This window comes from Gallus gallus, chromosome 34 (assembly GCF_016699485.2).
Source record: "Gallus gallus isolate bGalGal1 chromosome 34, bGalGal1.mat.broiler.GRCg7b, whole genome shotgun sequence".
Classification (NCBI taxonomy): domain Eukaryota; kingdom Metazoa; phylum Chordata; class Aves; order Galliformes; family Phasianidae; genus Gallus; species Gallus gallus.
Window position 1 is genome coordinate 1,629,388 of NC_052565.1, and position 27,165 is coordinate 1,656,552.

At 61.8% G+C, this 27,165-nt stretch overlaps 1 protein-coding gene across 1 annotated transcript in view; it reads left to right on the plus strand.

Annotated features, from left to right (window-relative positions):
• Positions 1 to 27,165, plus strand: part of LRP1 (LDL receptor related protein 1) — a 68,325-nt gene that overhangs the window by 13,292 nt on the left and 27,868 nt on the right. The window contains 20 exon segments of the mRNA NM_205242.3: positions 5,113 to 5,250; positions 6,836 to 6,955; positions 7,668 to 7,796; positions 8,577 to 8,840; positions 17,263 to 17,425; positions 17,558 to 17,780; positions 18,342 to 18,531; positions 19,828 to 19,971; positions 20,082 to 20,318; positions 20,439 to 20,619; positions 21,890 to 22,112; positions 22,241 to 22,430; positions 22,767 to 22,892; positions 23,111 to 23,251; positions 23,332 to 23,457; positions 23,562 to 23,678; positions 23,774 to 23,854; positions 25,607 to 25,774; positions 26,084 to 26,266; positions 26,403 to 26,603. Of these exon segments, the coding sequence (NP_990573.3) occupies positions 5,113 to 5,250; positions 6,836 to 6,955; positions 7,668 to 7,796; positions 8,577 to 8,840; positions 17,263 to 17,425; positions 17,558 to 17,780; positions 18,342 to 18,531; positions 19,828 to 19,971; positions 20,082 to 20,318; positions 20,439 to 20,619; positions 21,890 to 22,112; positions 22,241 to 22,430; positions 22,767 to 22,892; positions 23,111 to 23,251; positions 23,332 to 23,457; positions 23,562 to 23,678; positions 23,774 to 23,854; positions 25,607 to 25,774; positions 26,084 to 26,266; positions 26,403 to 26,603 (3,345 nt within the window).

The following is a 27,165-nucleotide window of genomic DNA, read 5'->3' on the forward strand; positions in this document are numbered from 1 at the left end:
AGGGGTGGGCTGTGAGCAGGGGGCCGTGTTGGGTCAGATGGAGCCAGGTTATGAGCAGGGAGCCGTGTTGGGATGGACAGGGCCAGGAGCCATATGGCGTTGGACAGGGCCAGGCTGTGAGCAGGGAGCCATGTTGGGTCAGAAGGAACCAGGCCATCAGGGAGCCATGTTGGGATGGACAAGGCAGGATGTGAGCAGGGAGCCATGTTGAATTGGACAGGGCCAGGAGCTATGTTGGGTTGGATAAGGCAGGCTGTGAGCAGGGAGCCATGCTGGGATGGACAAGGCCAGGAGCCATATTGGGTTGGACAGAGCCAGGCTGTGAACAGGGAGCCATATTGGGTTGGACAGTACAGGCCACGATCAGGGAGCCATGTTTGGGTTGGACAGGGCCAGGCTGTGAACAGGGAGCCATGTTGGGTCAGAAGGAACCAGGCCATCAGGGAGCCATGTTGGGATGGACAAGGCAGGATGTGAGCAGGGAGCCATGTTATGTCAGATAGGCCCAGCCGTGAGCATGGAGCCATATTGGGTTGGGCAAGGCAGGCCATGAGCAGGGAGCCATGTTGGGTTGGACAATAGAGGCCACAATCAGGGAGCCATGTTGGGTCAGATGGAGCCAGGTTATGAGCAGGGAGCCATGTTGGGATGGACAAGGCAGGATGTGAGCAGGGAGCCATGTTGAATTGGACAGGGCCAGGAGCCATGTTGGGTTGGATAAGGCAGGCCGTGAGCAGGGAGCCATGTTGGGTCTGACAGGGCCAGACCATGAGCAGGGAGCCATGTTGGGTTGGATAAGGCAGGCTGTGAGCAGGGAGCCATGTTGGATTGGACAGGGCCAGGAGCCATATTGGGTCGGACAAAGCAGGCCATGAACAGGGAGCCACATTGGGTCTGACAGAGCCAGGCTGTGAGCAGGGAGCCATATTGTGTTGGACAATACAGGCCACGATCAGGGAGCCATGTTGAGTTGGACAGGGTCAGGAGCCATGTTGGGTTGGGCAAAGCAGGCCGTGAGCAGGGAGCCATGTTGGATCTGACATAGCCAGACTGTGAGCAGGGAGCCATGTTGGGTTGGACAGGGCCAGGCTGTGAGCAGGGAGCCATGTTGGGTTGGACAGGGCCAGGCCATGAGCAGGGAGCCATGTTGGGTCGGACAGAGCCTGACCACGAGCAAGGAGCCATGTTGGGTCTGACAGAGCCAGGCTGTGAGCATGGAGCTCCTGCAGAGCACATCGCCATGTTTCTCCATGCCAGGAGAGCAGCCCGAGGTGCCGGGTGCTGCTGTTGACACCCAGCGCCGTGGCCCCGTCCTCCCTGGGCTCCTGCTGCTCTTGGCACACCGCTTTCCTCCCATGCAGGCTGTGGTTCGGCGCTGGAGTTATTTATTTCTGAAAGCGAAAATGATGCAACCGTCCCCTCCGTGGGAGGGATGGGGGGGTTGGGATGGGCTGTCTGGCTCCACTCAATCAGCAGCCCTGGAAAATTACTGCGGGACGGCTTGGAGGCCTTTCCCAGTGCTGGAAGAAATCTGTCCTGCTTGATGCATTCCGCTAGCTGTGCCTGTGCCCATTTCACAGCGCTCTCTTTATCCATCCGGACAGGTAGACGGACGCCCCGGATGCTTTTTTCCACCTCTTCTTCCTCATTCTTCACTGCCTGAGCGGTGCTGGTGGGGCTGCAGAGCCGGGCAGGGAGGACAGCAGCCGCTGTGCTGCTCCGGGAGGATGAGATGGGGAAGCAACACCTTCACATCTGCGCCCCCTACAAGATGGGATCCCACGTTCCCGAGGGCAGAGGGGACCCCCGGCTCTCCCATCCTGCTCTCAGCCCGCTGTGTGCTGGCGGTGCTGGCTGGGCATCGCCCATGGGTGCCTCTCCCATGGCAGAGGGATGCCCAGCTCTGCCCGCTCCTGCCCAGGCTCGTGCAAACAGCCCGACCTGTCGGCACTGGCAGGCATCTGTTGGTTTGCCAGGCGAGCTTTTCTCACGCCACTTTGGCACCGGGGCATCCAGGAGGCTCTCATCCCCCTTATCTTTTTGGCAGGGAGAGAATGACTTTTATTGCTATTATTGAACTATTAAGGTTTTTTTTATCATTATTAATCCCAGCCCTGGCTGCAGATGCTGTCCTGGCAGCCAGGCACAGCTATTTACATTGCAGCAATGTACTCATGTCAGAGGCTCTGGAAGTGCTGTCTGTTATGCGGAAGGTTTTCCTCTCCAGGGAATCCTTTTAAGCATTTGCTGGCGTTGCTCACGTGCTCACCGAGCGCAGGGAGGGTTCCCTTTTAAGCTCTATGGATGCACTCGTGGCCATAGGAGAGGCATGCACTGATTCTTACCCCATCACTTTCACATTCCACCACGCTTTCCCCAGGAGCAGAACTTGGACGAGAGCCTCCACCCCACTGCAAACCGAAGGAGCGCTGGGAAATGAATTTGCTGTGGCTGCCTGATGGCTGTTCCCCCTGCTGGCCCCACGCCTGAGCCTCGGATGGGTGTCACAAGGCAGCCCGGTGGGATCTGCTCATGCACTGCTGGATGGCAGCAGCCTTCCTGCAGTCACATTGCACCCCGAGGCCTTCAGAGCCGGGGGGTGTTTGCATGCAGCAGGGCAATGCTTGAAGCCAAGCAATCTTGAAGCCAGCGTTGGCTTTGCGGGAGCAGGAGGAGCTGCAGCTCATGGCTCACCCAGAGAGGGACCCCGGGCTGATGCTGTGCTGGGTGCTGGCACCCAATGCAGGGCCATGGGCAGGATCTGCCCTTTCCGGGTCACGCTCCCATCTGTTCCCTTTGCAGCTTCCCCCACTCCACATCAATTTGAGCTGTTGCCAAATCAATTACAGCCCGTATTTATGGAAGAAAGAATTGCTTTTCTCCGCCCCCCCCCCCCCCCTCCTTTTTTTTTTTGCAAGTGAGGTTAAAATTCCGGCCTAATTCAGCTCCTTGGGGTGTACCACAAGCCTGTCACATGTAATAAATGGGCTCATTTATTAGCAAACCAACACAGTCAAAAGCAAACAGAGTGGCTTGTAGATTAATCCTGCCCTGTTTGCGATAAGCGGTTTGATCCAGGCTCTGTGCAGGGGAATAATGGACACGGCGGATCAGTTCTGACTGATGAACTGTGCACTTTATTTCGGTGCCTTCCTTCTTTTGGCCCTCGTATGGATGGTGCTTAATTAACCATTAATTTGATGGCGAGTGTGGTTCGACCCCCTTGGAGGAAAGGGCAGAGCAGCACTTTGGGGGTTGGAATGCAAAGCAGGGAGCAATGTGTGGTCCCAGGGCTGCAGCAGAGCCCGGTGCTCAGGTTCCCATCCCGAGCTCACGTGGTTGGAGCTGATGATCCCCAAACTCTTTTCCAACCTATCATTCTATGGTTGATCCCCCAGCACTGAGTGGGTCTGCAAACTGGAAACGTTCCTACAGGTGTTGGAAAAGCATGCTGTGCTCACAGGGCTGGATCTGGCAGCTGGAGCCCTTTGCGTTCCCATCCTTTGGGCACCTCTTGTGCCAAGAAGGGCGCATTGCTCCATTCTCCCTATGCTGCTCCCGTTGCATGAACCAGGTGGTGATGGGGGCTTTCCATGTGCTCTGAGCAGGAGCTTTGCATGGATTCCATACCACGCTGCTGTGCTTTGGGGCCGCTCAGTGCAGCTTTCCTGCTGGGCTTCCCAGCTCTGCAAAGCGGGGCTCCGTTGGGAAGGGCAGAGGAAAACAACCCAACCCTCCGTGGCTGCTCATCCAGAAACAATTTGTTGTTTCATTGCTGGGAAGGGTGGAGGCTCCTGCCTGGGGGAGGGGGGGGGGTGCTGGGGGGGGTCCTGTGCACAGGGGATGCACACCAGAGCCCTGCGTGTCCTTCTTAGCTCTTCCCAGCGCTGCCATCTGCGTGCTGTGCCTGGGCTGACTTAGATGGCAGTGCAGGCTGAGGGCAGCAGGCATTGCTGTGCAATGCTGGGAGGGGAGGCTGAGTCCCTGCACTGCTCCACGGGAGGGAATGCATGGTGGAGATGTGAGGGGAGGAGGAGGAGGGCGGTCCTGGTGCCCGGTGGGGTGCAGGGATGGGCCGTCCTGGGGTTGGCAATGTCCCCATCACAGCTGTCTGCCCTGCAGGGAGCTTTCAGCCCTCTCTTGAGCAGTGCCTGCTGTTAGCCCAGGGGTTAGGGCTGAGAGCACAGCCAGCGTAACGCAGCAGCTTCCAGGAAGCAGAGCTGTGGGCAGAGGGCACTCAATGCGGATCTCAGGGCTGCTGGAGGGGAGCCTGGCAGGTCTAGGATGAGTCCTACAGTGCCTGAATCCCAATGCACGGAGCCTGCAGGGCTGCACAGCTGTCTGCAATGGCACCTGGGCAGCGCGGTGCTGTGGGTGCCCATCTGGTGCATGGCCCCGTGGGAGCTGCTCACACTGCTGTCCCCCTCTAAATGGGGATTTTATCGTTTTCTTGCACGCTGCCGTTGCCCCAATAGAGGTACAGTGGTGGCTGTTGAAGAGTTCCTTGTTTGACCCTAAAACCTGAGAGATTTGGGGGCAGGGAGACCAGAGCTGCATCCAGAGCTCCTGCTCCGCTCTGCACCCCGGGGCTGTTGGTTGGAGCTGAGCACCGGGAGAGCTTTTAATGGGGTTTGGGGATCTCGTTTGATTTGCAGTGTTTTGTTGTTTGCCGGAATGCCGTGCTGCTTTTCAGAGAAGCTTATAAAATAAGCTGTGCTTCCTTTGTAAGTTTGTGAGTTAATAATGGAGATTAAGGCTCCTGGTATCGTGTAACCCCGGTGCTTAACAACCCCCTGTGAGCTGCCTGCCTGCACAACGGGAGCAAAGGGGTTTGGTGGCACCTGTGGATGTGCTTTGGGCACCGGGGTCCCATGCACCCACGTGCCTTGGGGAGGTGTGGGACCCCAGGGCTCAAAGCAGGGATTGGGGGTGCTCGGTGTGTCCCACTGCCCCATAGCTGCTGTGGGGTGAGCTGTGGGGTGAGCTGTGCCCATCCATCCCCGTGCTCGGTGCTCCGGCAGGGCTGTGTGCCATGGGGAGGTGATGGAGAGGGCCAGCTGGCTGCACCCCGATTTGGGAAAGTGACCGTTGTGCCTTTTGCTGTCCTTGCAGGCCCTCAGAGCAAAGTGTCGCGGTGCCAACCCAACGAGCACAACTGCCTGGGCACCGAGCTGTGCATCCACATGAGCAAACTGTGCAATGGGCTCCACGACTGCTTCGATGGCTCGGATGAGGGGCCGCACTGCAGGGGTAGGTGCTGGGGTTGGGGGGGGGGGGGGCATTTCCTTGCTTATCCTCCGCAGAAAAAGATTTATGGGTCTCTTTATGGGGGCATCACGAAATGCCCCCCCTGCTCTCTTTCCTCCCGCACCGGGGTGAATCACGAGCTCCCTGAGCTGCTGATGGTTTGGAGGGCGACCCAGGCAGCCCCCCTTCTGCTTTGGGGCCGTGCTTTGCCCTGCTGGAGGTGCTCGTGTCCCTGTCCCAGCAGCAGGGCGAGCCGGGGGCAGCTGAGCTGGCAGTCTGCACGCTCAGAGATTATCCAGAGCCGCTTGCAAGTAAATGCCCATCATTCCTGAGCCTGCAGGCCATTAAATAGCTGCATTGTCTCCTGGGTTTAACAGCTTGGAGAGTTGGGATTCTGGTTCAGATAAGAGATGCTGATGTATTTTTTTCCATATTTCCAGGAGCTTTGCTTCCCCCCCTGCCCCCCCCCCCTCCTTCCCTCCCTCCTGGCTGCTCCCTGCTTGCTAATCCTGTTGGGAAACTCTCCCCAAATCTCAGCATGCATCGCTGCCCGGTGCACAGATCAGCTGTGCGGAAATGCATGTCCTGGGCTGACCCCAGGGCTGGCTCCGTGCTGCAGGCGAGCTCAGCACTTCCAGCCCCGGGTGGGGGCTCTTTTGGGGCCGTTTCCATCCTGTTTAACCCAATCCCATGCTGGGACACGCTGCTTTGCTCCCCTCCCTGCTGCAGCCCTTTGGCTGGGCGCTGCTGGGCTGTGCATGGGAAGTGCCGGCAGGAGGAGCGCGGGGCTGTTGGTGCAGCCCTGCCCTGGCTGACAATTAATATTTAGCTAATAGGTCTCACCGGTTAAATGAGAGCTCATTTTACGCAGCTGGGCGATGCGTGACACAGTGCTGGTGGCACCGGGCCAGGGCAGCTGCTGGGTGCTGCTGAGGTCCTAATGGGTGCTGAGCCCCACACCTGCCCCGACCTTGGCCCCACGTTTAGGGCTGTGCTGCTCATCCGGGTGCTGCTAATCCAGCCTGGAGATGGATCACCTGAGAGCTGCAGGCCCTGAGCAGAGCAGTGCACCCTGCTGCAACGCTGCACAGCTCCCAGCAGCCATCTGGGTTCAGCCCTTCCTATGGGGGCACAGTGTGGGGCTCATCAGGCCCTAATGAGCACCCCCAGCTCCCCCTACCCATCACCCCAGCCTGCTGGCTAATTGCTTGCTGCCCTTTGCACCTGGCCTCTGTTGCCCTGAGCTCTCTTGCTGCTCAGAGGAGCTTCCTCTGCTGGCTCAGCTTTGTCCTGCAGAGCACCCAGGGGAGCTGCACGGCCCCATCTGCACCTCAGGGGCTTCTGTGTCCCTACAGAACCCCCCAGGAGACGGAGGTGGTGCGATTGGAGGCTTTGTGCTCCTGCCATTCTCCCCTCCCCGCTTAAGGCCGTGCATTCTTAAGGCTTTCTCCTATTTTCTTGGGTGCTGTGGTGCTTCAGCATGGAGATTTGAACCTGAAACGGAGCTGTTCCACGAGGGAAAGGTTCCCGTGGGGCAGAACCCACCGAGCTCTGCTCTGTCTGACCTCTCCTCTGCCTTTCTTTGCAGAGCAATTGGCCAACTGCACGGCGTTGGGCTGCCAGCACCACTGCGTGCCCACGCTGAGCGGCCCTGCCTGCTACTGCAACAACTCCTTCCAGCTGGCCGAGGACAGGAGGAGCTGCAAAGGTGGGTGTGGGTGCGGGGGGGCTCAGAGAGGGGCCCTAAAAGGGGCTCTCGTGGGGCTCAGCGCCTCTGGGCTCCCAAGGGGGTCGGGGGTCGTCTTGGAGAGGTGGTCTCCCTTTGGCTGTGGGGCTGTTGGGTGGGTGCAGTGCTGAGCTGAGGGGCAGGATGGATGCTGACTGCGTGCACACGTGGCTGTGAGTGCCCTGGGAAGGGCGTTGGATGACAGGAGAGGGTCTAAGGGGGCGTCGGATCCTGGGAACGAGTCGTGAGGTGAGAGGTCTCAGTGGCTCTGCCTCTTGTTTATCTGAGCAGAGGTGGGAAGGGGACGTTATCAGCTCTGGGCGAGGGCTCTGTGGTGCAGCAGCCCTTTCATCTCCCAGAAGAAAGCAGCATACGTGCCGGGGGGTGGGAGCTGCACATGAGAGCAATCCGGGCTGGGAATTGAGGTGCAGCTTTTGCAGAGCAGAGTGGAGGGCAGGGGGGCAGCGAGGCCTTGAAATGAGCCCGTGGTGAAGCAGAGTTCACCTTTTGCTTCCCCTCTGCCCACTGCTACAGCACAGAGCTGCGAGGTGACGTTCACCAGGGGCTGTGCTGGAGGTCCTTCTGCTTTCTGGGTGCTGCTGGGCTTCCTTGCACGTCGTGTCCTCCCCTCACGTGGCTGTCACTGAAGGACGTTTGCTGCTCCAAACCTCATTGTTTCCTCTTTACTTTGCAGACTTCGATGAATGCACCGTGTATGGCACCTGCAGCCAGACCTGCACCAACACTGAGGGCTCCTACACGTGCAGCTGTGTTGAAGGGTACCTCCTGCAGCCTGACAACAGGTCCTGCAAGGCCAAGAATGGTGAGAGCCTGGTGAAAGCAACGTGCCCTTGGGCAGCTCCTGCTGGGAGTGTGACCCCACTTTGCCTTAAGGTGCCCTCCCTGCAGTGCTGCTGTGCCTTAAGGTGCCCTCCCTGCAGTGCTGCTTTAAGGTGCCCTCCCTGCAGTGCTGCTTTAAGGTGCCCTCCCTGCAGTGCTGCTTTAAGGTGCCCTCCCTGCAGTGCTCTGCTTTAAGGTGCCCTCCCTGCAGTGCTCTGCTTTAAGGTGCCCTCCCTGCATTGCTGCTCTGCTTTAAGGTGCCCTTACTGCATTGCTGCTCTGCTTTAAGGTGCCCTCCCTGCAGTGCTGTTGTGCCTTAAGGTGCCCTCCCTGCAGTGCTGCTTTAAGGTGCCCTCCCTGCAGTGCTGCTTTAAGGTGCCCTCCCTGCAGTGCTGCTTTAAGGTGCCCTCCGTGCAGTGCTCTGCTTTAAGGTGCCCTCCCTGCAGTGCTCTGCTTTAAGGTGCCCTCCCTGCAGTGCTCTGCTTTAAGGTGCCCTCCCTGCAGTGCTCTGCTTTAAGGTGCCCTCCCTGCAGTGCTCTGCTTTAAGGTGCCCTCCCTGCAGTGCTCTGCTTTAAGGTGCCCTCCCTGCATTGCTGCTGTGCCTTAAGGTGCCCTTACTGCATTGCTGCTGTGCCTTAAGGTGCCCTCCCTGCAGTGCTGCTCTGTTTTAAGGTGCCCTCCCTGCATTGCTTCTGTGCTTTGAGGTGCCCTCCCTGCAGTGTGTGTGCTGTCACAGCCCCATTTCTCTGCCCACCCTCCCCAGAGCCCGTGGACCGCCCTCCCGTGCTGCTCATTGCCAACTCCCAGAACATCCTGGCCACGTACCTGAGCGGAGCCCCGGTGCCCAACATCACCCCCACCAGCGCCAAGCAGACCACGGCCATGGACTTCAACTACATTGAGGACACGGTGTGCTGGGTGCACGTGGGCGACAGCGCGTCCCAAACCATCCTCAAGTGTGCCAAGATCCCCAACCTGAAGGGCTTCGTGGAGGAGCGCTCCATCAACATCTCGCTCAGCCTGCACCGTGAGTGCCGCGCGCCTGGGAGGGCTCCTCCTGCACAGCTTTCCTCCTCCTTCCCCTTTTAGCTTTTGGCTTTTTCCCCTCTTTCCTTCCCTCTGGTTATTTCTGGTGAGTCCTGTGGTTTCTTTGCGCAAATACACCGAGGGAAATGGCCCGGTGGGGCCGGGGTTGGTACCTGCGTGGTGCTTTGGGGGCAGCAGCAGCTCTCCTCGTTTCCTCTTTTGCTTTTGGCCCCGTGTTCCTCTTGCTTCTGTCCCCACCCTGAGCAGTGATTGCGAGAATCCCAACCCCAAATCTGCTCCGTCAGGCGGCCGTGAGTCAGAGGGCGACGGTGCTTCGGTTTGGTGGGTTGCAGCACAGCCTCCTGTTGGGGTTTGCTGCTCTCAGCCCTCTCCCCTGCTGGCATTTCAGTGCTCAGCCCTTTGCTGGGAGATGGAGAGGAGGGGGCGCCGTGAGCCCATGGGGTCACAGCAGAGCACTGCCATCCCCCTCCCGCCCCCCCCCTTTGGGCTCCCAGTTTGTGTGCATGTGGTGCAGGCGGGCAGGATGGATGGAGCTGTGTGTATTTATAGGGTGAGGCCTCACCCTCTGCTCCCGCAGCCTGAAATTAGGCAGGAGGGGCTGAGCTTTGCCTCCCATCCCCGGCTCAGTGGTTTGAGGTCTGCCTTTGTGTGCTCTGTCCTCCCCTGCAGCTCTGTTGGGCCCCTCCACTCAGTTCAGCAGAGGGGCTGAGCTCGGGGTCCTGCACTGCTGCTTCCAGCAGAGCTCAGTGCTGATGTTTTTGTGTCCTGTGTGTGTATGATGCCCATCCAGGGGTGGCCCATGGCTCATGGGATCCCTCCTCCACCTCAGCTCTGTGCTGCTGAGCTCTGGGATTTTGGGCTCTGGTTTTCAGCCCCACATATTCGTCCCCCTGGTCCCAAAGCCTGGGGTGGGTTTGGGGACCCCCCCCCCCCCCCCTCCACGGGATACTGAGACCTGTGAACCCAATTAGCAGTTTGTCTTCATTTGCTGCTTTGTGGTGTTGATCAGCTCCCAGCAGGAGCCAGACTTCCCTGGTGCTAAAGGGGCTCCATCCACATCCCATGGGACACTGTAGGGCTGAGTGTGAGCAGCCCCAGCTGTCACCGTGGGGCTGGGACACCACAGTCTGGTGCCATAGGACCCTTTGTGTCCCCTGTGTGTCCCTGCGAGGTGATTGCTGTCACTTGTGCCATGGGATGCTGTTAAGCAGGCTTAGCTGGATGCTGCAGCGTTGCATTCCCTTCTCCTCGTGCTGCTGAGCCCTCAGTGCAGCAGTGCTGATGTGCTGCTGCCCGTCCTCATTTTGTGGCTCATCTCCTCTCCCATTTCCTGCCCCAGGAGCATCCACCTATTGCTCTTAGGGAAAGAAAGGTAAAACCCCACCAGCAGCAGAGCAGCATCGCTTTGCAGCTCAGTTCATCCTTCCCTGCCCGGTGCTGCCCTCTCCGTGGGGTTGGGAGCACGCAGGAGCCACGGCCCCATCCTTCCTGCCCACGCCGAGCTGCAGAAAGGGGAACTTGTTCTTTCCTCCCTCTTTCTCAGTCCCTCCTCTGCTCTGTGGGAGAATTCCAGCCCTGTTTCTAATCAGGGGGAAATCCTGGCAGGCACCGAATGCGCTCTCGCATTCAAGGACGGAAAGCAGTGTGTGCTGCAGTGCACGCAGCCCAACACCACGGAGCAGATGCGGCCCAGGGGCTGCAGAACCCACATCTCTGAGGGCTGACCCCCACCCCTACCCCATCCCGGGGCTTTGCTCCACCACATTCCAACCTCTCCGTGTGTTTCCCGATGCAACGCCCTCAATTCCTTTGGAGTTTGGGCTTCCGAGGGGAAGAAAACAAAACCCGATCTGCTTATGGGCCCCGTGGCAGCACTGGGGGTCCCACACGGACCCCTCCCCTTCTCCCTTTGGGTGTCGATGCTTTGCATGGCCAGAGCTGTGGGTTCAGGGTTTGCTGCCCCAAATACTGCAGGCATTGCATTGTGTTGTATTGCACAGTGCTGCGTTGCATTGTGTTGTATTGCACAGTGCTGCGTTGCATTGCGTTGTATTGCACAGTGCTGCGTTGCATTGCGTTGTGCTGCACTGTGCTGTGTTGCATTGCGTTGTGCTGCACAGTGCTGCGTTGTATTGCACAGTGCTGCGTTGCATTGCGTTGCGCTGCACAGTGCTGCGTTGTATTGCACAGTGCTGCGTTGCATTGTGTTGTGCTGCACAGTGCTGTGTTGCATTGTGCCTCAGTGCATTGCATTGCATTGAGTGCTCCGGAGTGCTGCTGCTGGCGAAGGGCTGCAGCTCTCTCTTGATTTCTCATTTCTCATCTCAAGGTTTCACGTTTTCTTTGCCTTTCCTAAACCAAACCCTCAGGAAGGGGTTTGAAATATCCGGCCCTTCGATCCTGGCTGCTTTATAAGCCCCATACAGCAGCAATCTGCCCGTCATTAACGTCCCTTCCCGGGCAGCATCCATCTCAACACGCGTGGCCGGGAGCTTTCCGTTGCCTCCATCTCAGCCCCATTGCTCTCCGTGACCCAACCAATGAGCAGCAGAGCTGCAGGCTGAATGGATTGCAGGGAGGGATGAATGCTTTCCTGCCCCGCTTTGCATGCAGAGCTGTTTTTCTTCCTCCCCGCAGCCAAGAAAGAGGCTCCGCTGTGGACGCGCTTGGCAAGGAGGAGGGATGGGCGCCGTTCCATGCACTGATTCCTTTCTTTGTGTCTCTGTTTTGCTGTGATGCTGAGGGCTCTCCTCGCAGTGGTTCAGCACAGCCGGGGCGGTTGTGCTGTGTGCAGTGCACTGCTGTGCGCTCACTGCCCTCCGTGTCGGCCTGCGGGGTGTTCAGGGGGTGGGTCTGCTTTGCTCAGTGCAGTGCAATGCAGGAGTGGGCAATGCAGAGCAGTGCAGTGCAGTGCAGGAGTGGGCAATGCAGTGCAGTGCAATGCAGGAGTGGGCAACGCAGTGCAGTGCAACGCAGTGCAGTGCAACGCAGTGCAGTGCAATGCAGGAGTGGACAATGCAATGTGTTGCAGGAGTGGGCAAGGCATTGCAATGCAGGAGTGGGCAATGCAGTGCAGTGTGCTGCAGGAGTGGGCAATGCAATGCAGTGCAATGCAGGAGTGGGCAATGCAGTGCAATGCAATGCAGTGTGCTGCAGGATTGGGCAATGCAATGTGTTGCAGGAGTGGGCGGTGCAGTGCAATACAGGTGTGGGCAATGCAATGCAGTGTGCTGCAGGAGTGGGAAATGCAATGCAATGCCGGAGTGGGCAATGCAGTGCAGGGCAATGCAGGAGTGGGCAATGCGATGCAGTGTGCTGCATGAGTGGGCAATGCAATGCAGTGCGCTGCAGGAGTGGGAGATGCAATGCAATGCAGGAGTGGGAGATGCAATGCAGGTGTGGGCAATGCAATGCAGTGTGCTGCAGGAGTGGGAAATGCAATGCAATGCAGTGCAATGCAGGAATGGGCAACACAGTGCAGTGTGCTGCAAGAATCAGCAATGCAGTGCAATGCAGGAATGGAAAATGCAATGCAATGCAGGAGTGGGCAATGCAATGCAGTGTGCTGCAGGAGTGGGCAATGCAATGCAATGCAGGAGTGGGCAATGCAGTGCAATGTGCTGCAAGAATCAGCAATGCAGTGCAATGCAGGAATGGAAAATGCAATGCAGTGCAATGCAGGAGTGGGCAATGCAGTGTGCTCCAGGAGTGGGCAATGCAATGCAGGAGTGGGCAATGCAGTGCAATGCAGTTGCTGGGGGCTGCAGCTGCAGCTCGGTGCTGTGGATTTGGTGCAATGGGGGGGTCAGGCTGCAGCCCTTCCCCGCCCCCCCCCCCCCCCCCTTTCCATGCCCCCCGGCATTGGCACAGCACTGCTTCCACATTGCTGGAGATCAATGGGCGCAATTAATTCCCACGTTAATTGGGATCCTGCAGAGCACAGAGAGGTGGCTGAGTGGAGTGGCCCCACATGTCTGTCTGTACGTCCATCTGTCCCTCCTGGGACCCCTTTGGGGTTCCTACAGCATCCCATGGAGGTCTGGGGCTGCTCCCCCCTCCCAGCCAGGAGCAGCTCTGCCCATGGAATTGCCTCGTTAAGCCCTGAGCAATTAATTAGGAGCCCATTGGTTACACTCCATTCATCTCAGCCCATCCCCACTCACCCCACTGTGGGCAGAGGGGTGGGGGCAGCAGCCCCCCAAGTGCCTCACGTGCCCCATAGGGGGGGTTGGGGGGGTGCACACCCAGCACCCAACTGCCCCACGGCGCTGTCTGCCCCACCGCTATGGGACTCCATCCCACCCCATAATCCCACTGCCCCCATCGCAGCCCTTCGGGGTGGCTTTGTGGCTGTGCCCCGTCCCTTTAGCACATCTTAATGTAGGAAAATGGGTCCCCAGCAGAGCAGCATTTATCCGTGGAACCCTTTGCTGTGACAGAGAGTGCTTTGTGCTCTGCAGGGCGGTGGATGGGTGTGGAGGGATGAGGCAGAAATTCCTTCAGGTTATGGGATGATGTGGATGTATGGAACGAATCGCCCCGGTGTTAAAAGAGGGGGGGACCCAACGTGTGTGTGGAGCCCCCGGGGAGTGCATTCCTTGCAATCCTCTGCTCCTCTTCGGAGGCATTTCTGAACTGAAGCGTACAGTGGCTTTTCCAGGGCTTCTCCATGGCAGCTGTGGGGCTGAGGATGTAGGGCTGGAGATGTGGGGTGGGGGCTGTGGGGCTGGGACTGTGGCTGGGGACCGTAGGATAGGAGCTGTGCAGATGGGGCCTTTGGGGCTGGGGGCTGTGGGGCTGTAAATGGGGCTGTGGATCCGGGGCTGTAGGGCTGGGACGGGGGCTGTGGGGTGGGGGCTGTGGGGCTGGAACTGGGGCTGCAGGGCTGGGACTGGGGTTGGGGACCATGGAGTGGGGGCTGGGACTGGGACTGGGGCTGTGGAGCAAGGGCTGTAAATGGGGCTGTGGGGTGGGGGCTGTGGGGCTGGGACTGGGGCTGTGGGGTGGGGGCTGTGGGGCTGGAATTGGGGCTGTGAGGTAAGGGCTGGGGCTGTGGAGCAGGGCCTGTAGGGCTGAGGGGCAGGGGGTGTGGGGCTGGAACTGGGGCTGCAGGGCTGCGGGCTTTGGGACTGGGGTTGGGGACCGTGGGATGGGGGCTGTGGGGCTGGGACTGGGGCAGTGGGGTGGGGGCTGGGGTTGTGGGGCTGTGTGGTTGGAACTGGGGCTGTGGGGCTGGGAGTGGGGCTGGGAGTAGGACTGGGGACCATGGGGTGGCAGCTGTGGGGCAGGGCTGGGGCTTTGAGGTTGGAGCTGTGGAGCAGGGCCTGTGGGGCTGGGGGCTGTGGGGGCTGTGGGGTGGGGGCTGTGGGGCTGCAACTGGGGCTGTGGAGCAGGGGCTGGGGGCTTTGGGGGCAGGGGATGGGGGGCTGTGGGGCTGGAACTGGGGCTGTGGGGTGGGGGCTGTGGGGCTGCCCCCTGCAAAGAGCAGCAGCAGAACTGCATTTTGCTCCTCCAACTGCACACAGAGCAGCGCCCCAATGGGAGCCCTCAGATGGGACCTCGTGGGTCACCGTGGGGTGGGAGGTGGGGGGGGGGGGGGGCTTTCAGATGGGCTCTGCAATGTGGGGAGGGGTTGTGGGACCATCCCAGCCCTGGGGTGAGCTCCTGCAGCGCGGGGGGCTTTGGGGTGATGGTGTGCATTGCATCCATCCCCGGAGCGGTGTTGAAACGTTTGAGTCAGAGCTGAGGTTGCGTTTCCTTCCTGCTGCGATTGATGCGTTTGCAGAGAGCACAGAGACTGGGGGGGGGGGGATGGGGGGGGGGGCAGTTCTGTGCTGCCTCAGCAAAGAACGGTTCCCCAAAATCTCTGCGGCGACGGCGTCTGCGTGGGTCAGATGGTGGGGGGGGGGAAGCAATGTGGGGGGGGGTCTTTGTGTGCTCCTGGTGCAGTTCTGGCTGCCCCCGACCCCCATAGCGCTGCACTGCAGCTCTGAGCAGCGCAGCTCTTCCAGGAACAGCCTCTAAAGTTCAACCCCCTCCTCCAACCCCCCCCCCCCCCCCCCCCCCCCCCCCCCCCAAAGTCCTTTTCCAGACGTGAGCAAATAAATGGAGCTGAGGAAATGTGGCGCTGTGTGTTGCAATGCTTTGCAACACCCGGAGCAGATTGAGCAAGGAGGGAAGGGGGGGACCCCCCCCACCCTGCAACGGGCTGCCTCCCCCCCCCCCCCCCCCCACGTACACCCCATGGGGATGGGTGGGGGGGCGTGGGGGGCCCCATGGATGGGGGGGGTTGGCACAGTAGGGTTGGGGGTTGTAAGAGGGGTCTGCCGGGTGTGCAGAAAGTGAGGGGAGGTCCGCGTGGAGCCGAAGGCCCGAGAAGAGATAGACCAATAATAATAATAATAATAATTAATAACGGTAATAATGATGATCTTACGAACCGATTCCCGCGCAGGAGGGGCTGGGATGGGATGGGGATGTGAAAAACAAAAGCCTTGGAGGAGCGTAATGCTTTCCAGCTGCACAAATACAGCCTGGGTGAGGAGCAGCACTGTGTGTCACCCCAGCATTGGGCGGGGGTCCGACCCCCCCCCACCCCCCCGGCAGCACCGCCGCCCATTGCAGGCAGTGGGTGAGGGATGCCCGGCTGTGCCCACAGCTGCTGGGGGGGTCGGGGTCCCGTAGGGCCCTCACTGTGCCCCCCCCTTCCCCCCCCCCCACCCATATGGCTGCACTCTGTCCTGTGACTGTGAGTCAGCGCTGCGCTGCCGCCAACTGCTGAAGTGTGGGGGAGCGTTCGGTTGCGTTCCTTTGGTGCAGCGCTCCGCTCCGCGGTGGGGCTGAGCAGGGATGGGGGGGGGGGGGGTGGGGTGGGATGGGGTGGGAGAGAGCAGTGCTGGGCAGTAATAGGCAGTGCTGGGCTGTGCTGTGCTGTGTATTGCTGGGCACTGCAGGGCTGAGCAGTGCTGTAAGAGAGCAGTGCTGGGCAGTGCTTTGCTGGGCATTGCTGTATTGTGCTGTGCAGTGCTGGGCAGTAGTAGGCAGTGCTGTGCAGTGCTGTGTATTGCTGGGCATTGCAGTACTGTGCTGGGCAGTAATAGGCAGTGCTGGGCTGTGCTGTGTATTGTTGGGCACTGCTGAGCAGTGCTGTAAGAGAGCAGTGCTGGGCAGTGCAGTGCTGGGCATTGCTGTATTGTGCAGTGCTGGGCATTCCAGTGCTGTGCAGGGCTGTGCTGGGCCGTAGTAGGCAGTGCTGTGCAGTGCAGTGCTGTGTATTGCTGGGCATTGCAGTGCTGTGCTGGGCAGGGCATTGCAGTGCAGTGAGAGAGCAGTGCTGGGCAGTGCAGTGCTGGGCATTGCTGTATTGTGCAGTGCTGGGCATTGCAGTACTGTGCAGGGCAGTGCAGGGCAGTAGCAGTGCAGTGCTGGGCTGTGCTGTGCAGTGCTGTGCTTTGCTGGGCAGGGCTGAGCAATGCTGTGAGAGAGCAGTGCAGTGCTGTGAGAGAGCAATGCAGTGCTGGGCAGGGCAGTGTGGTGCTGTGCAGTGCTGGGGATTGCAGTGCTGTGCTTTGCTGGGCAGGGCTGAGCAGTGCAGTGAGAGAGCAGTGCTGTGTTGTGCAGGGCAGAGTAGCGCTGTTCTGGGCAGTGCTGGGCATTCCAGTGCTGTGCAGTGCTGTGCTGTGCATTGCTGGGCAGTGCTGAGCAATGCTGTGAGAGAGCAGCGCTGTGCTGTGCAGTGCAGTGCAGTGCTGTGTTGTGCTGTGCTTTGCTGGGCAGTGCTGAGCAATGCTGTGGCTGCTGCCATCCCCCACTGCTCCATTGGGGCTGGAAGTGGGGCTGAGCCCCCCACTGCTGCACCCCGACCCCGTGCTACACCCCATACTGCACCCTGATCCCACTGCTACACCCCAACCCCACCGCTGCTCCCCAGCCCCGTAGTGCCCACCCTACACAGCCATCCCCACCTGCAGAGCCCTCCCCTATGGGCACAGTGCTCAGTGGGGGCAGCACAGCTCCAGGGACCCCATTTGGGGCCGTAGGGAAGAAGGGGACGGAGCCTTCATTGGGGTCTGCGTGACGGGGAGAGGGGAAATGGCCCCAAAGTGAGACGGGAGGTTGGGGTGGAATGCGAGGATATAAGGAGAGCTCTTCGGGACTGCTGTAGGGTCAGCCTGGACGGATGGAGCTGTGGGTGTCCCCATTCAGTGCAGGGAATGGGGCCGGGGGGGTTCAGGGGGGGTCACTTCTATTGATTCTGTGCTTCCATCTCAGTGTGGTTCTGAGCGCCGCGCTGTGCGTCCCCCTATGGGGCGGCTCCGCAGGCAATGGGGCTCCTGCCCTACAAATTCCCCCAAATCCCCCCCACTGATTTCCACCCCTTCCCCCCCCCCCGCCCCTTGCAGACGTGGAGCAGATGGCCATCGATTGGCTGACGGGCAACTTCTACTTCGTGGACGACATCGACGACCGCATCTTCGTCTGCAACAAAAACGGCCTCACCTGCGTCACCCTGCTGGACCTGGAGCTCTACAACCCCAAAGGGATCGCGCTGGACCCGGCCATGGGGTGAGCTCTGCTACGGGGCCGGGAGTTGGGGTGGGGGCGGGGGGTTCGGATGGGGGAGCAGCTCACATGCATCGGCTGCAGGCGTCCGGTGGGGCTGCTGGGTGCTGAGCTCCATCCTTTCCTCTCTGGCAGCAAAGTGTTCTTCACGGACTACGGGCAGATCCCCAAAGTGGAGCGCTGCGATATGGACGGGCAGAACCGCACCAAATTGGTGGACAGTAAGATCGTGTTCCCGCACGGCATCACGCTGGACCTGGTGAGCCGCCTGGTGTACTGGGCGGACGCCTACCTGGACTACATCGAGGTGGTGGATTACGAGGGCAAGAACCGCCACACCATCATCCAGGGCATCCTGGTGAGCGGGACCCCCGTCTGCTGCCCCACGGCACACAGCGGGACCCCCGTCTGCTGCCCCACGGCACACAGCGGGACCCCCGTCTGCTGCCCCACAGCACACAGCGGGACCCCCGTCTGCTGCCCCATGGTGCACAGCAGGACCTCCATCTGCTCCGTGGCACACAGCAGGACCCCCATCTCCTGCCCTGTGGCACACAGCAGGACCCCCATCTCCTGCCCCACAGCACACAGTGGGACCCCCATCTCCTGCCCCACGGCACACAGCAGGACCCCATCTCCTGCCCCATGGCACACAGCAGGACCTCCATCTGCTCTGTGGCACACAGCAGGACCCCCATCTCCTGCCCCACAGCACACAGCAGGACCCCCATCTCCTGCCCCATGCTGCACAGCAGGCCCATGCTGCACAGCAGGACCCCCATGTCCTGCCCCATGGTTCAGAGAGGGACCCCCATTTCCTGCCCCATGGTGCACAGCAGGACCCCCATCTCCTGCCCCACAGCACACAGCCGGACCCCAAGGCCGGGTTCCGCGCGCTGACCGCTCTCTGTGCCTTCAGATCGAGCACCTGTACGGGCTGACCGTCTTTGAGAACTACCTCTACGCCACCAACTCGGACAACGCCAACGCGCAGCAGAAGACGAGCGTCATCCGCGTCAACCGCTTCAACAGCACGGAGTACCAGGTGGTGACCCGCGTGGATAAGGGCGGAGCGCTGCACATCTACCACCAGCGAAGGCAGCCCACAGGTGGGGAGGGGGCGGGCACGGATGGGATGTGGGGGGGGTCCTTCGGTAGGGGCGCGGTGTGTGGGGGGTGAGGGATGGGGGGTGGGCGGCTCGGGGTTGGGGGTGTGTTGCTGGGTGTGGCTGTTGGGGCGGCTGGCAGCTCTGGGGGGCTGTGTGTGTTATTGGGGTGGGGTGGGGGGAGAGGAGATGGGAGAAGCGGGGATGGAGGCAGCAGAGGTGGAGGCAGCAGGGATTGGAGGCAGTAGGGATAGAGGTGGAGGCAGTGGGGATGGAAGCAGAGGTGGAGGCAGCGGGGATTGGAGGCAGCGGGGATGGAGGTGGAGGCAGCGGGGATGGAGGCAGCGGGGGTGGAGGCAGCGGGGATGGCAGCAGAGGTGGAGGCAGCAGAGGTGGAGGCAGTGGGGATGGAGGTGGAGGCAGTAGGGATGGAGGCAGCAGAGGTGGAGGCAGCGGGGATGGAGGTGGAGGCAATAGGGATGGCAGCAGAGGTGGAGGCAGCAGGGATTGGAGGCAGCAGAGGTGGAGGTGGAGGCAGTAGGGATGGAAGCAGAGGTGGAGGCAGCAGGGATTGGAGGCAGCAGAGGTGGAGGTGGAGGCAGTAGGGATGGAAGCAGAGGTGGAGGCAGCAGAAGTGGAGGTGGAGGCAGCAGGGATGGAGGTGGAGGCACTAGGGATGGAGGCAGAGGGGGTGGAGGCAGCGGGGATTGGAGGCAGTGGGGGTGGAGGCAGCAAGGATGGAGGCAGAGGCAGTAGGGATGGAAGCAGAGGTGGAGGGAGCAGAAGTGGAGGCAGCAGGGATGGAGGTGGAGGCAGTAGGGATGGAAGCAGAGGTGGAGGCAGTGGGGATTGGAGGCAGCAGTGGGGATGGAGGCAGCAGGGATGGAAGCAGAGGTGGAGGCAGCGGGGATGGAGGCCGCAGCCATCCCAGTGCTGGGCGCTGTTTGCCCTGACTGCAGAGCAAAGGGAACTGAGAGCAGCGCAGTGGGATATCCATGGCTGCCCGCCCCCCTGCTGGCACACCCACCCCATGGCGGGGCTGTGAGCACCGGGGGGGTCCCAGCAGAGCTGCAGGCAGCACTGCTGTGCGCTTTGCCCCCCCCTCCCCCCCACCCCCAGCCCCATTCTTGCTGTTAATCAATTTACACACTGCAAATCCTCTTAGCGCCCGCAGCCCGCCCGGCATTTTCCAGGATATAAAACAATGAGGGGATTTCTATGCGCTCGGGGGGGGCTGCGCGGTGCTCCATGCCGACCCCCCCCCGTGCTGACCCCCCCCCCCGCTGTCTGTCTCTGCAGTGAGGAGCCATGCCTGTGAACCGGACCAGTTTGGCAAACCGGGGGGCTGCTCGGATATCTGCCTGCTGGGGAACAGCCATAAGAGCCGCACGTGCCGCTGCCGCTCCGGGTTCAGTTTGGGCAGCGATGGGAAGTCCTGCAAAAGTGAGCGCTGCCCCGGGGGGCGCACAGCCCTCCCCCCCCCCCCTCCCCAAACTCAGCCCAAATCCCCTCTAACGCCGGAGCTGCCCCCCCCCCCCCCCGTTGTCCCGCAGAGCCCGAGCACGAGCTGTTCCTGGTGTACGGCAAAGGGCGGCCCGGCATCATCCGCGGGATGGATATGGGGGCCAAAGTGCCGGACGAGCACATGATCCCCATCGAGAACCTGATGAACCCGAGGGCGCTGGACTTCCACGCCGAGACCGGCTTCATCTACTTCGCTGACACCACCAGCTACCTGATCGGGAGGCAGAAGATCGATGGCACGGAGAGGGAGACCATCCTGAAGGACGGTGCGCTGCCGCGGGGGGCGGATGAGGGCCGCGGGGCGCTGCGGACGCCGCAGGGCTGGCGCTGCTCCTCCTCGTCCTCCTCGTCCTCCCGCTGCTTCCTAAGGCTGCTTTGCCCCGCAGGGATCCACAACGTGGAGGGGATCGCCGTGGATTGGATGGGGAACAACCTGTACTGGACCGACGACGGCCCCAAGAAGACCATCAGCGTGGCGCGGCTGGAGAAGGCGGCGCAGACGCGGAAGACGCTGATTGAGGGGAAGATGACGCATCCGAGAGCCATCGTGGTGGACCCTCTGAACGGGTGGGCGCAGGGCAGGGCTGGGGGGTCAAATGGGGGGGTCACCCCACTGAATGGGTGGGCGCAGGGCAGGGCTGGGGGGCACGAATTGGGGGGGGGGGGGTCGCCCCATTGAATGGGTGGGTGCAGGGCAGGGCTGGGGGGGCACAAATGGGGGGGTCACCCCACTGAATGGGTGGGCGCAGGGCAGGGCTGGGGGGCATGAATTGGGGGGGGGCGGTCGCCTCATTGAATGGGTGGGCGCAGAGCAGGGCTGGGGGGGTTCACCCTATTGAATGGGTGGGTGCAGGGCAGGGCTGGGGGGGTCACCCCATTGAATGGGTGGGCTCAGAGCAGGGCTGGGGGGCACAAATGGGGGGGTCACCCCATTGAATGGGTGGGCGCAGGGCAGGGCTGGGGGGGTCAAATGAGGGGGTCACCCCATTGAATGGGTGGGCGCAGGGCAGGGCTGGGGGGCATGAATTGAGGGGGGTCACCCCACTGAATGGGTGGGCGCAGGGCACAAATGGGGGGGTCGCCCCATTGAATGGGTGGGTGCAGGGCAGGGCTGGGGGGGGCAAATTGGGGGGGGTCACCCCGTGGCTGTGTGCTCGTGGGTGCGTCCAGGGGCAACGGGGCTGTCCCCGAACTGTGATGGTTGGGGTGGGTGTGGGATGTATATAGGATGTGTGTGGGATGTGTATGGACTGTGTATGGGATGTGGATGGAATGTGTGTGGGATGTATGTAGGATGTGTGTGGGATATGGATGGGATGGGTGTGTGATGTGTATAGGATGCGTATGGGATGTATGTGGGATGCATGTTGGATGTGTATGGGCTGTGTATTGGGATGTGTATGGGCTGTGTATGGGATGTATGTGGGATGTGTACGGGATGCGTATGGGATATATGTGGAGTATGTGTGGGATGTCTATGGGATGTATATAGGATGTGTTTGGGATGCGTATGGGACGTGGATGGGATGTGTATGGGATATATATGGGATGTGTGTGAGATGTGTATGGACCGTGTATGGGATGTATGTGGGATATGTATGGGGTGGCTGTGGGATATATATGGGGTGGGTGTGGGATGTATGTGGGCTGTGTATGGGATATATATGGGATGGGTTTGGGCTGTGTGTGGGGTGTATATGGGATATGTATGGGCTGTGTATGGGATATGTGTGGGGTATGTGTGGGCTGTGTATGGGCTGTATATGGGCTGTGTATGGGATTTGGGGGTGCTGTTTGCTCGGGGTGGGTCTGTGCGTGACGGCAGCGTTGGCCGCAGGTGGATGTATTGGACAGACTGGGAGGAGGACCCGAAGGACAGCAAGAGGGGCAAAATCGAGCGCGCCTGGATGGACGGCTCCAACCGCAACGTCTTCATCACCTCCAAAACCGTCCTGTGGCCCAACGGGCTCAGCCTGGACATCCCAGCCAAGATCCTCTACTGGGTGGATGCTTTCTACGATCGCATCGAGATGGTTTACCTCAATGGCACCGAGCGGAAGGTGGGTTTGGTGCCCGTGGGCTCGGGGCCGCTCGCCTTCCGTCCATCCTCATCCCACCCCCCCGTCCCGCCCTCCTCTCCTGCATTCCGCCCCCCCCGCATTGCCCTCCTCTCCTCCCACCCCTGCAGATCGTCTATGAGGGCCCGGAGCTGAACCACGCCTTCGGGCTGTGCCACTACAGCAGCTTCCTCTTCTGGACCGAGTACCGCAGCGGCAGCATCTACCGCCTGGACCAGAGCTCCAAGGCCGTCAGCCTGCTGCGCAACGAGCGCCCGCCCATCTTCGAGATCCGGATGTACGACGCTCAGCAGCAGCAAGGTGCTCAGTGCTGCAGGGCCCCACGGCGTGGGGGGGTCGTGGGGGGGTCTGGGGAGGAGCAGGGCTGCGAGGCAGGGCGCTATGGGAGAGCTGTCTGCCTCTTGGTTACACCCTGGGCGCTCAGCTTTCCATCCCCCTCCTTTCCTGTCTCCTTTCTCCCCTCTCCCTCCTGGTTTTGTTGGCTGCTTCGGCCCCCGGGAGTCCCCCAGTGCCCCTGAATTGGGTTCTGCAGCCACATTCCGACCGTGGAGCCCTCTGGGGGGGGTCCCGGGGGAGCTGAGCCAACGGCCACCTGAGTGCTGAACCCCTTTCTGCTGCCCCTCTCTGTCCCCACAGTGGGCTCCAACAAATGCCGCGTCAACAACGGCGGCTGCAGCAGCCTTTGCTTGGCCACGCCGCGGGGCCGGCAGTGCGCCTGCGCCGAGGATCAGATCCTGGGAGCGGATTCTGTCACCTGCGAGGGTACGGCTTCCCTGGGGGGGTGATGGGGATGGAGAGGGGAGGGGGGGGTCTGCATCTCCGCGCCGTGGGGCTGCGTCCTGCCACGCTGTGTCTGGAAGCTGTGGGGCGGCCGTGTGGGCGTTGGGACGCACAGTCCTGGCCGCTGTCCCCACAGCTCCTGGTTACAGCCATTCCCCCCCCCCCCCCCCTCCCTCCCCTTCCCTGCTTTTCCTTTGCAGCCAACCCCTCCTACATCCCCCCTCCTCAGTGCCAGCCCGGAGAGTTCGCCTGCAAGAACAACCGCTGCATCCAGGAGCGCTGGAAATGCGACGGGGACAACGACTGCCTGGATAACAGCGACGAGGCGCCCGAGCTGTGCCGTGCGTAACGCCTCTGCGGGGGGATCGGGGGGCTGGGGGGGGACAATGGGCCGGTCCTGAGCGTGTCCCCCCCCCCACAGACCAGCACACCTGTCCCTCGGACCGCTTCAAGTGCAAGAACAACCGCTGCATCCCCAACCGCTGGCTGTGCGATGGGGACAACGACTGCGGGAACAACGAGGATGAGTCCAACTCCACGTGCTCGGGTGAGGAGCTCTGTGGGGGGCAGCTTTGGGGGGGATGGGGGGGTTTGTTCCTCACCTCTCCCTGGGTGCTGACGGTGCTCTGTCTGTCTGTCTGTCCTGCCCAGCCCGGACCTGCTCCCCCAACCAGTTCTCCTGCGCCAGCGGGCGCTGCATCCCCATCTCCTGGACGTGCGACCTGGATGACGACTGCGGGGACCGCTCGGATGAATCCGCATCGTGTGGTGAGTGGGGGTCCCTCCGGGGTGGGCTCGTGGGGGTTGGAGGGCAGGGGGGGGGGATCGTGGCTGTGCTGACGGTGCCTCTCCCTCCCCCGCAGCCTACCCCACCTGCTTCCCCCTGACGCAGTTCACCTGCAACAACGGCCGCTGCATAAACATCAACTGGCGCTGCGACAACGGTAAGGGGCTGGAAGGGGGCGCAGGGACGGTGAGATCAGAGGTGGGAGCTGACATCCGTGTGCTGAGCAGCAGAGCAGTGCAGGGAGGAGGCGTTGGCTGCGCTGCAGCGCTGAGACCCCCCGTTGCCGCGGCTGCGTGGGGTGCAGGAGCAGCGTGGCAGGGCGCATTTCGGCGTTGTTTGCAAGGTGCCAAAACTCCGCGCCCCGGGAAGGCAGCGAAGGGCTCCGCTCCGTGCTCGGGGCTGGGGAGGAGGCTTTGCCCCCAGGCCGCCCTCCTTCTCCACGGGTTCATTTCCCTCTTCCTAGCAGCAATTCGTGGTGGGGTTAATTAGTGGCTTCACAGCAGGTGAGGCGTGCGCTGCGCCGCAGAGCAGAGCTCAGCACCCCCTGGTGTGCGCAGGGGGTGAGCGGAGAGCTGCGGGGTGAAAGCTGCTCCCTGGAGCCCCCCCAGACCCGTCTGGGTCAGCCCCTCCTGGAGCTGCTCCGCCGAGGGGCTGTGGGTTCCCTGCCCCCCCCCCCCCCCCCCCCACCCAGGTGCAGTTAAGGGCAGGGGGCTGCATTGACAGCGGGACCCCCCCCGGCCCCAACAGCTCCAACTGCTTCTGATCTCCCCTCCCTCGGCTCGGTGTGTCTGTGTGTCCCTGTCGGTGTGCCCACCCTCGTGCTGCTGGCTGTGCGTGTGCCGTGGTGTTGTGTTTGTCATCGTGCCCACCCTCCTGTCTTGGTTGGTTCTGTGTTTCAGAAAAAGATTGTGGGGATGGCTCTGACGAAAAGAACTGTCCAAAACCTACCGGTTAGTGCATAGATCAACATGCACCGGCCCCTCACCTGGCCCCCACGCAACCCCCAAATCCTGCCCCCCCAACCCGGAGTGCCGCAGCCCCCTCGGGCCGGCTCTCTCCAGACGCTGCAGCAGTGGCTGTCGCAGCTCGGTGCAGTGCTCCCCTCCTGCAGACTGCGGGGGAGCTCAGCCTGTAGGGTCAGGGAGGGTCTCCTGTGCCGCAGAAGTGGGGGCGCAGCCCACCCCCCTCACGCTGAGCATCCCTATAGCGGGGAGGCGGAGGAGCTCAGCGGACATCAGCAGCAGAGCAGAGCCGTGCAGTGCTGCCGGTGAGCCCGGCAGCCGCGTTACAGAGCGCGGGGTGAGGTGGTGGGGTGCTCTGCCACTGCCACGGCGTCGTCAGAACCAAACCCCCACCACCCCCTGGTGGGAGCTGGGGCTCCTTCCAGCTCGCATCCCCCCCATGGGCGCACCCCGTGCTCACCGCGCTGCCCCCCACGTTCCATCGGCGCTGGGTGCCCCCCAGCTCCCCCACCTCCCACACATCCCCCCACCCCCCCACCCCCCAGGTCCATGGCTGATCTATGCAGTTTCTGTGTTTCGTTTCCTGCCGCTGCTGTGGCTGAGCCTGGTGAGCATGTTGGGGGGGTCAGGGGGGGGGACACAAGAGGACGGGTGGGAGCCGTGGGGCTCTCCATACAGCCCGGCCGCCCCTGCGGGGGTCCCTCTGCCAGCTCCAGAGGGGCTGCCACCACCCTGTGTCTGTCCGTCCGTCTGTCTGTCCGTCCGTCTGTCTGTCTGTCTGTCTGTCTGTCTGTCCATCCGTCTGTCTGTGCGCTCTGCCCAAACCCCGCTGTTCCCCGCTTCCCCCCCCACCCCCGCTGCCTCCACCAGCCCCTCCTCAGCTCCGGGTGCTCTCTGAACCCTTTCCTCTCCTTTCTCCTCCCCCCACCCCCCCCCCCCCACCCCAGACAACGACTGCGGGGATAACAGCGACGAGGCGGGCTGCAGCCACTCCTGCTCCAGCAATCAGTTCAAATGCAACAGCGGGCGCTGCATCCCCGTGCACTGGACGTGCGATGGGGACAACGACTGCGGGGATTACAGCGACGAGACTCACGCCAACTGCACCAACCAGGGTGAGCCCGGGGGGGGGGAGCCGAGCTGATGGCCGCCCCCGAACCCCTGCTCTGGGGGTGGGGGCGGCGGGGGTGGGTGGTCGGAATGGGGAGGCGGGCGCAGGCAGGACAGAGAGATGGGCGCAGAGGAGCAGCCTCGTGCCGTGGGCTCTGCTGCCCTCATGCAGGGAATCCTGCAGCCTCTGCCCCCCACATTGGGTGCCCCCATAGCTCTCCTGGATGCTCCCAACCCCTCCGGCCCCACTGCTGCCCCTCCCAACCCCCCCAGCCCCGGGTGCAGATGCTGAGCTCTGCCCCCCCTCCCTGCAGCCACACGCCCACCCGGGGGCTGCCACACCGATGAGTTCCAGTGCCGCCTGGACGGGCTCTGCATCCCCATGCGCTGGCGCTGCGACGGCGACACCGACTGCATGGACTCCAGCGACGAGAAAAACTGCGAGGGGGTGACCCACGTCTGCGACCCCAACGTCAAATTCGGCTGCAAGGACTCAGGTGAGAGTGGGGCAGAGGGGGACCTCAGCGCTGTGTCCCTCTGGGGCCGCCCTGGGCTCGATGGCACCGAGGATTTTGGGGGCACCGCGAGTGCCGTCGCCGGGTCTGACCCCTCCTCCCTCCCTCCCTCCTGCAGCGCGTTGCATCAGCAAAGCGTGGGTCTGCGATGGGGACAGCGACTGCGAGGACAACTCAGACGAGGAGAACTGCGAGTCGTTGGTGTGCAAACCGCCCTCGCACACCTGTGCCAACAACACCTCCATCTGCCTCCCCCCCGAGAAGCTCTGCGATGGATCCGACGACTGCGGGGACGGCTCCGATGAGGGCGAGCTGTGCGGTGAGTTGGGCATGGGGTGCCATGGTTGGGTGCAGGGGTGGAGGTGACACACGCAGGATGGAGCTGAGGTGCACAGGGATGGAGCTGAGGCGCACAGGGATGGAGCTGAGGTGCTCAGGATGGAGGTGACACACAGGGATGGAGCTGAGGTGCACAGGGATGGAGCTGAGGTGCTCAGGATGGAGCTGGGGTGCACAGTGGTGGAGCTGAGGTGCACAGGGATGGAGCTGAGGTGCACAGGGATGGAGCTGAGGTGCACAGGGATGGAGGTGACACACGCAGGATGGAGCTGAGGTGCTCAGGATGGAGCTGAGGTGCACAGGGTGGAGGTGACACACAGGGATGGAGCTGAGGTGCACAGGGATGGAGCTGAGGTGCACAGGGATGGAGGTGACACATGCAGGGATGGAGCTGAGGTGCACAGGGATGGAGCTGGGGTGCACAGGGATGGAGCTGGGGTGCACAGGGATGGGGGTGACACATGCAGGGATGGAGCTGAGGTGCTCAGGATGGAGGTGAGGTGCACAGGGATGGAGGTGACACAGGGATGGAGCTGAGGTGC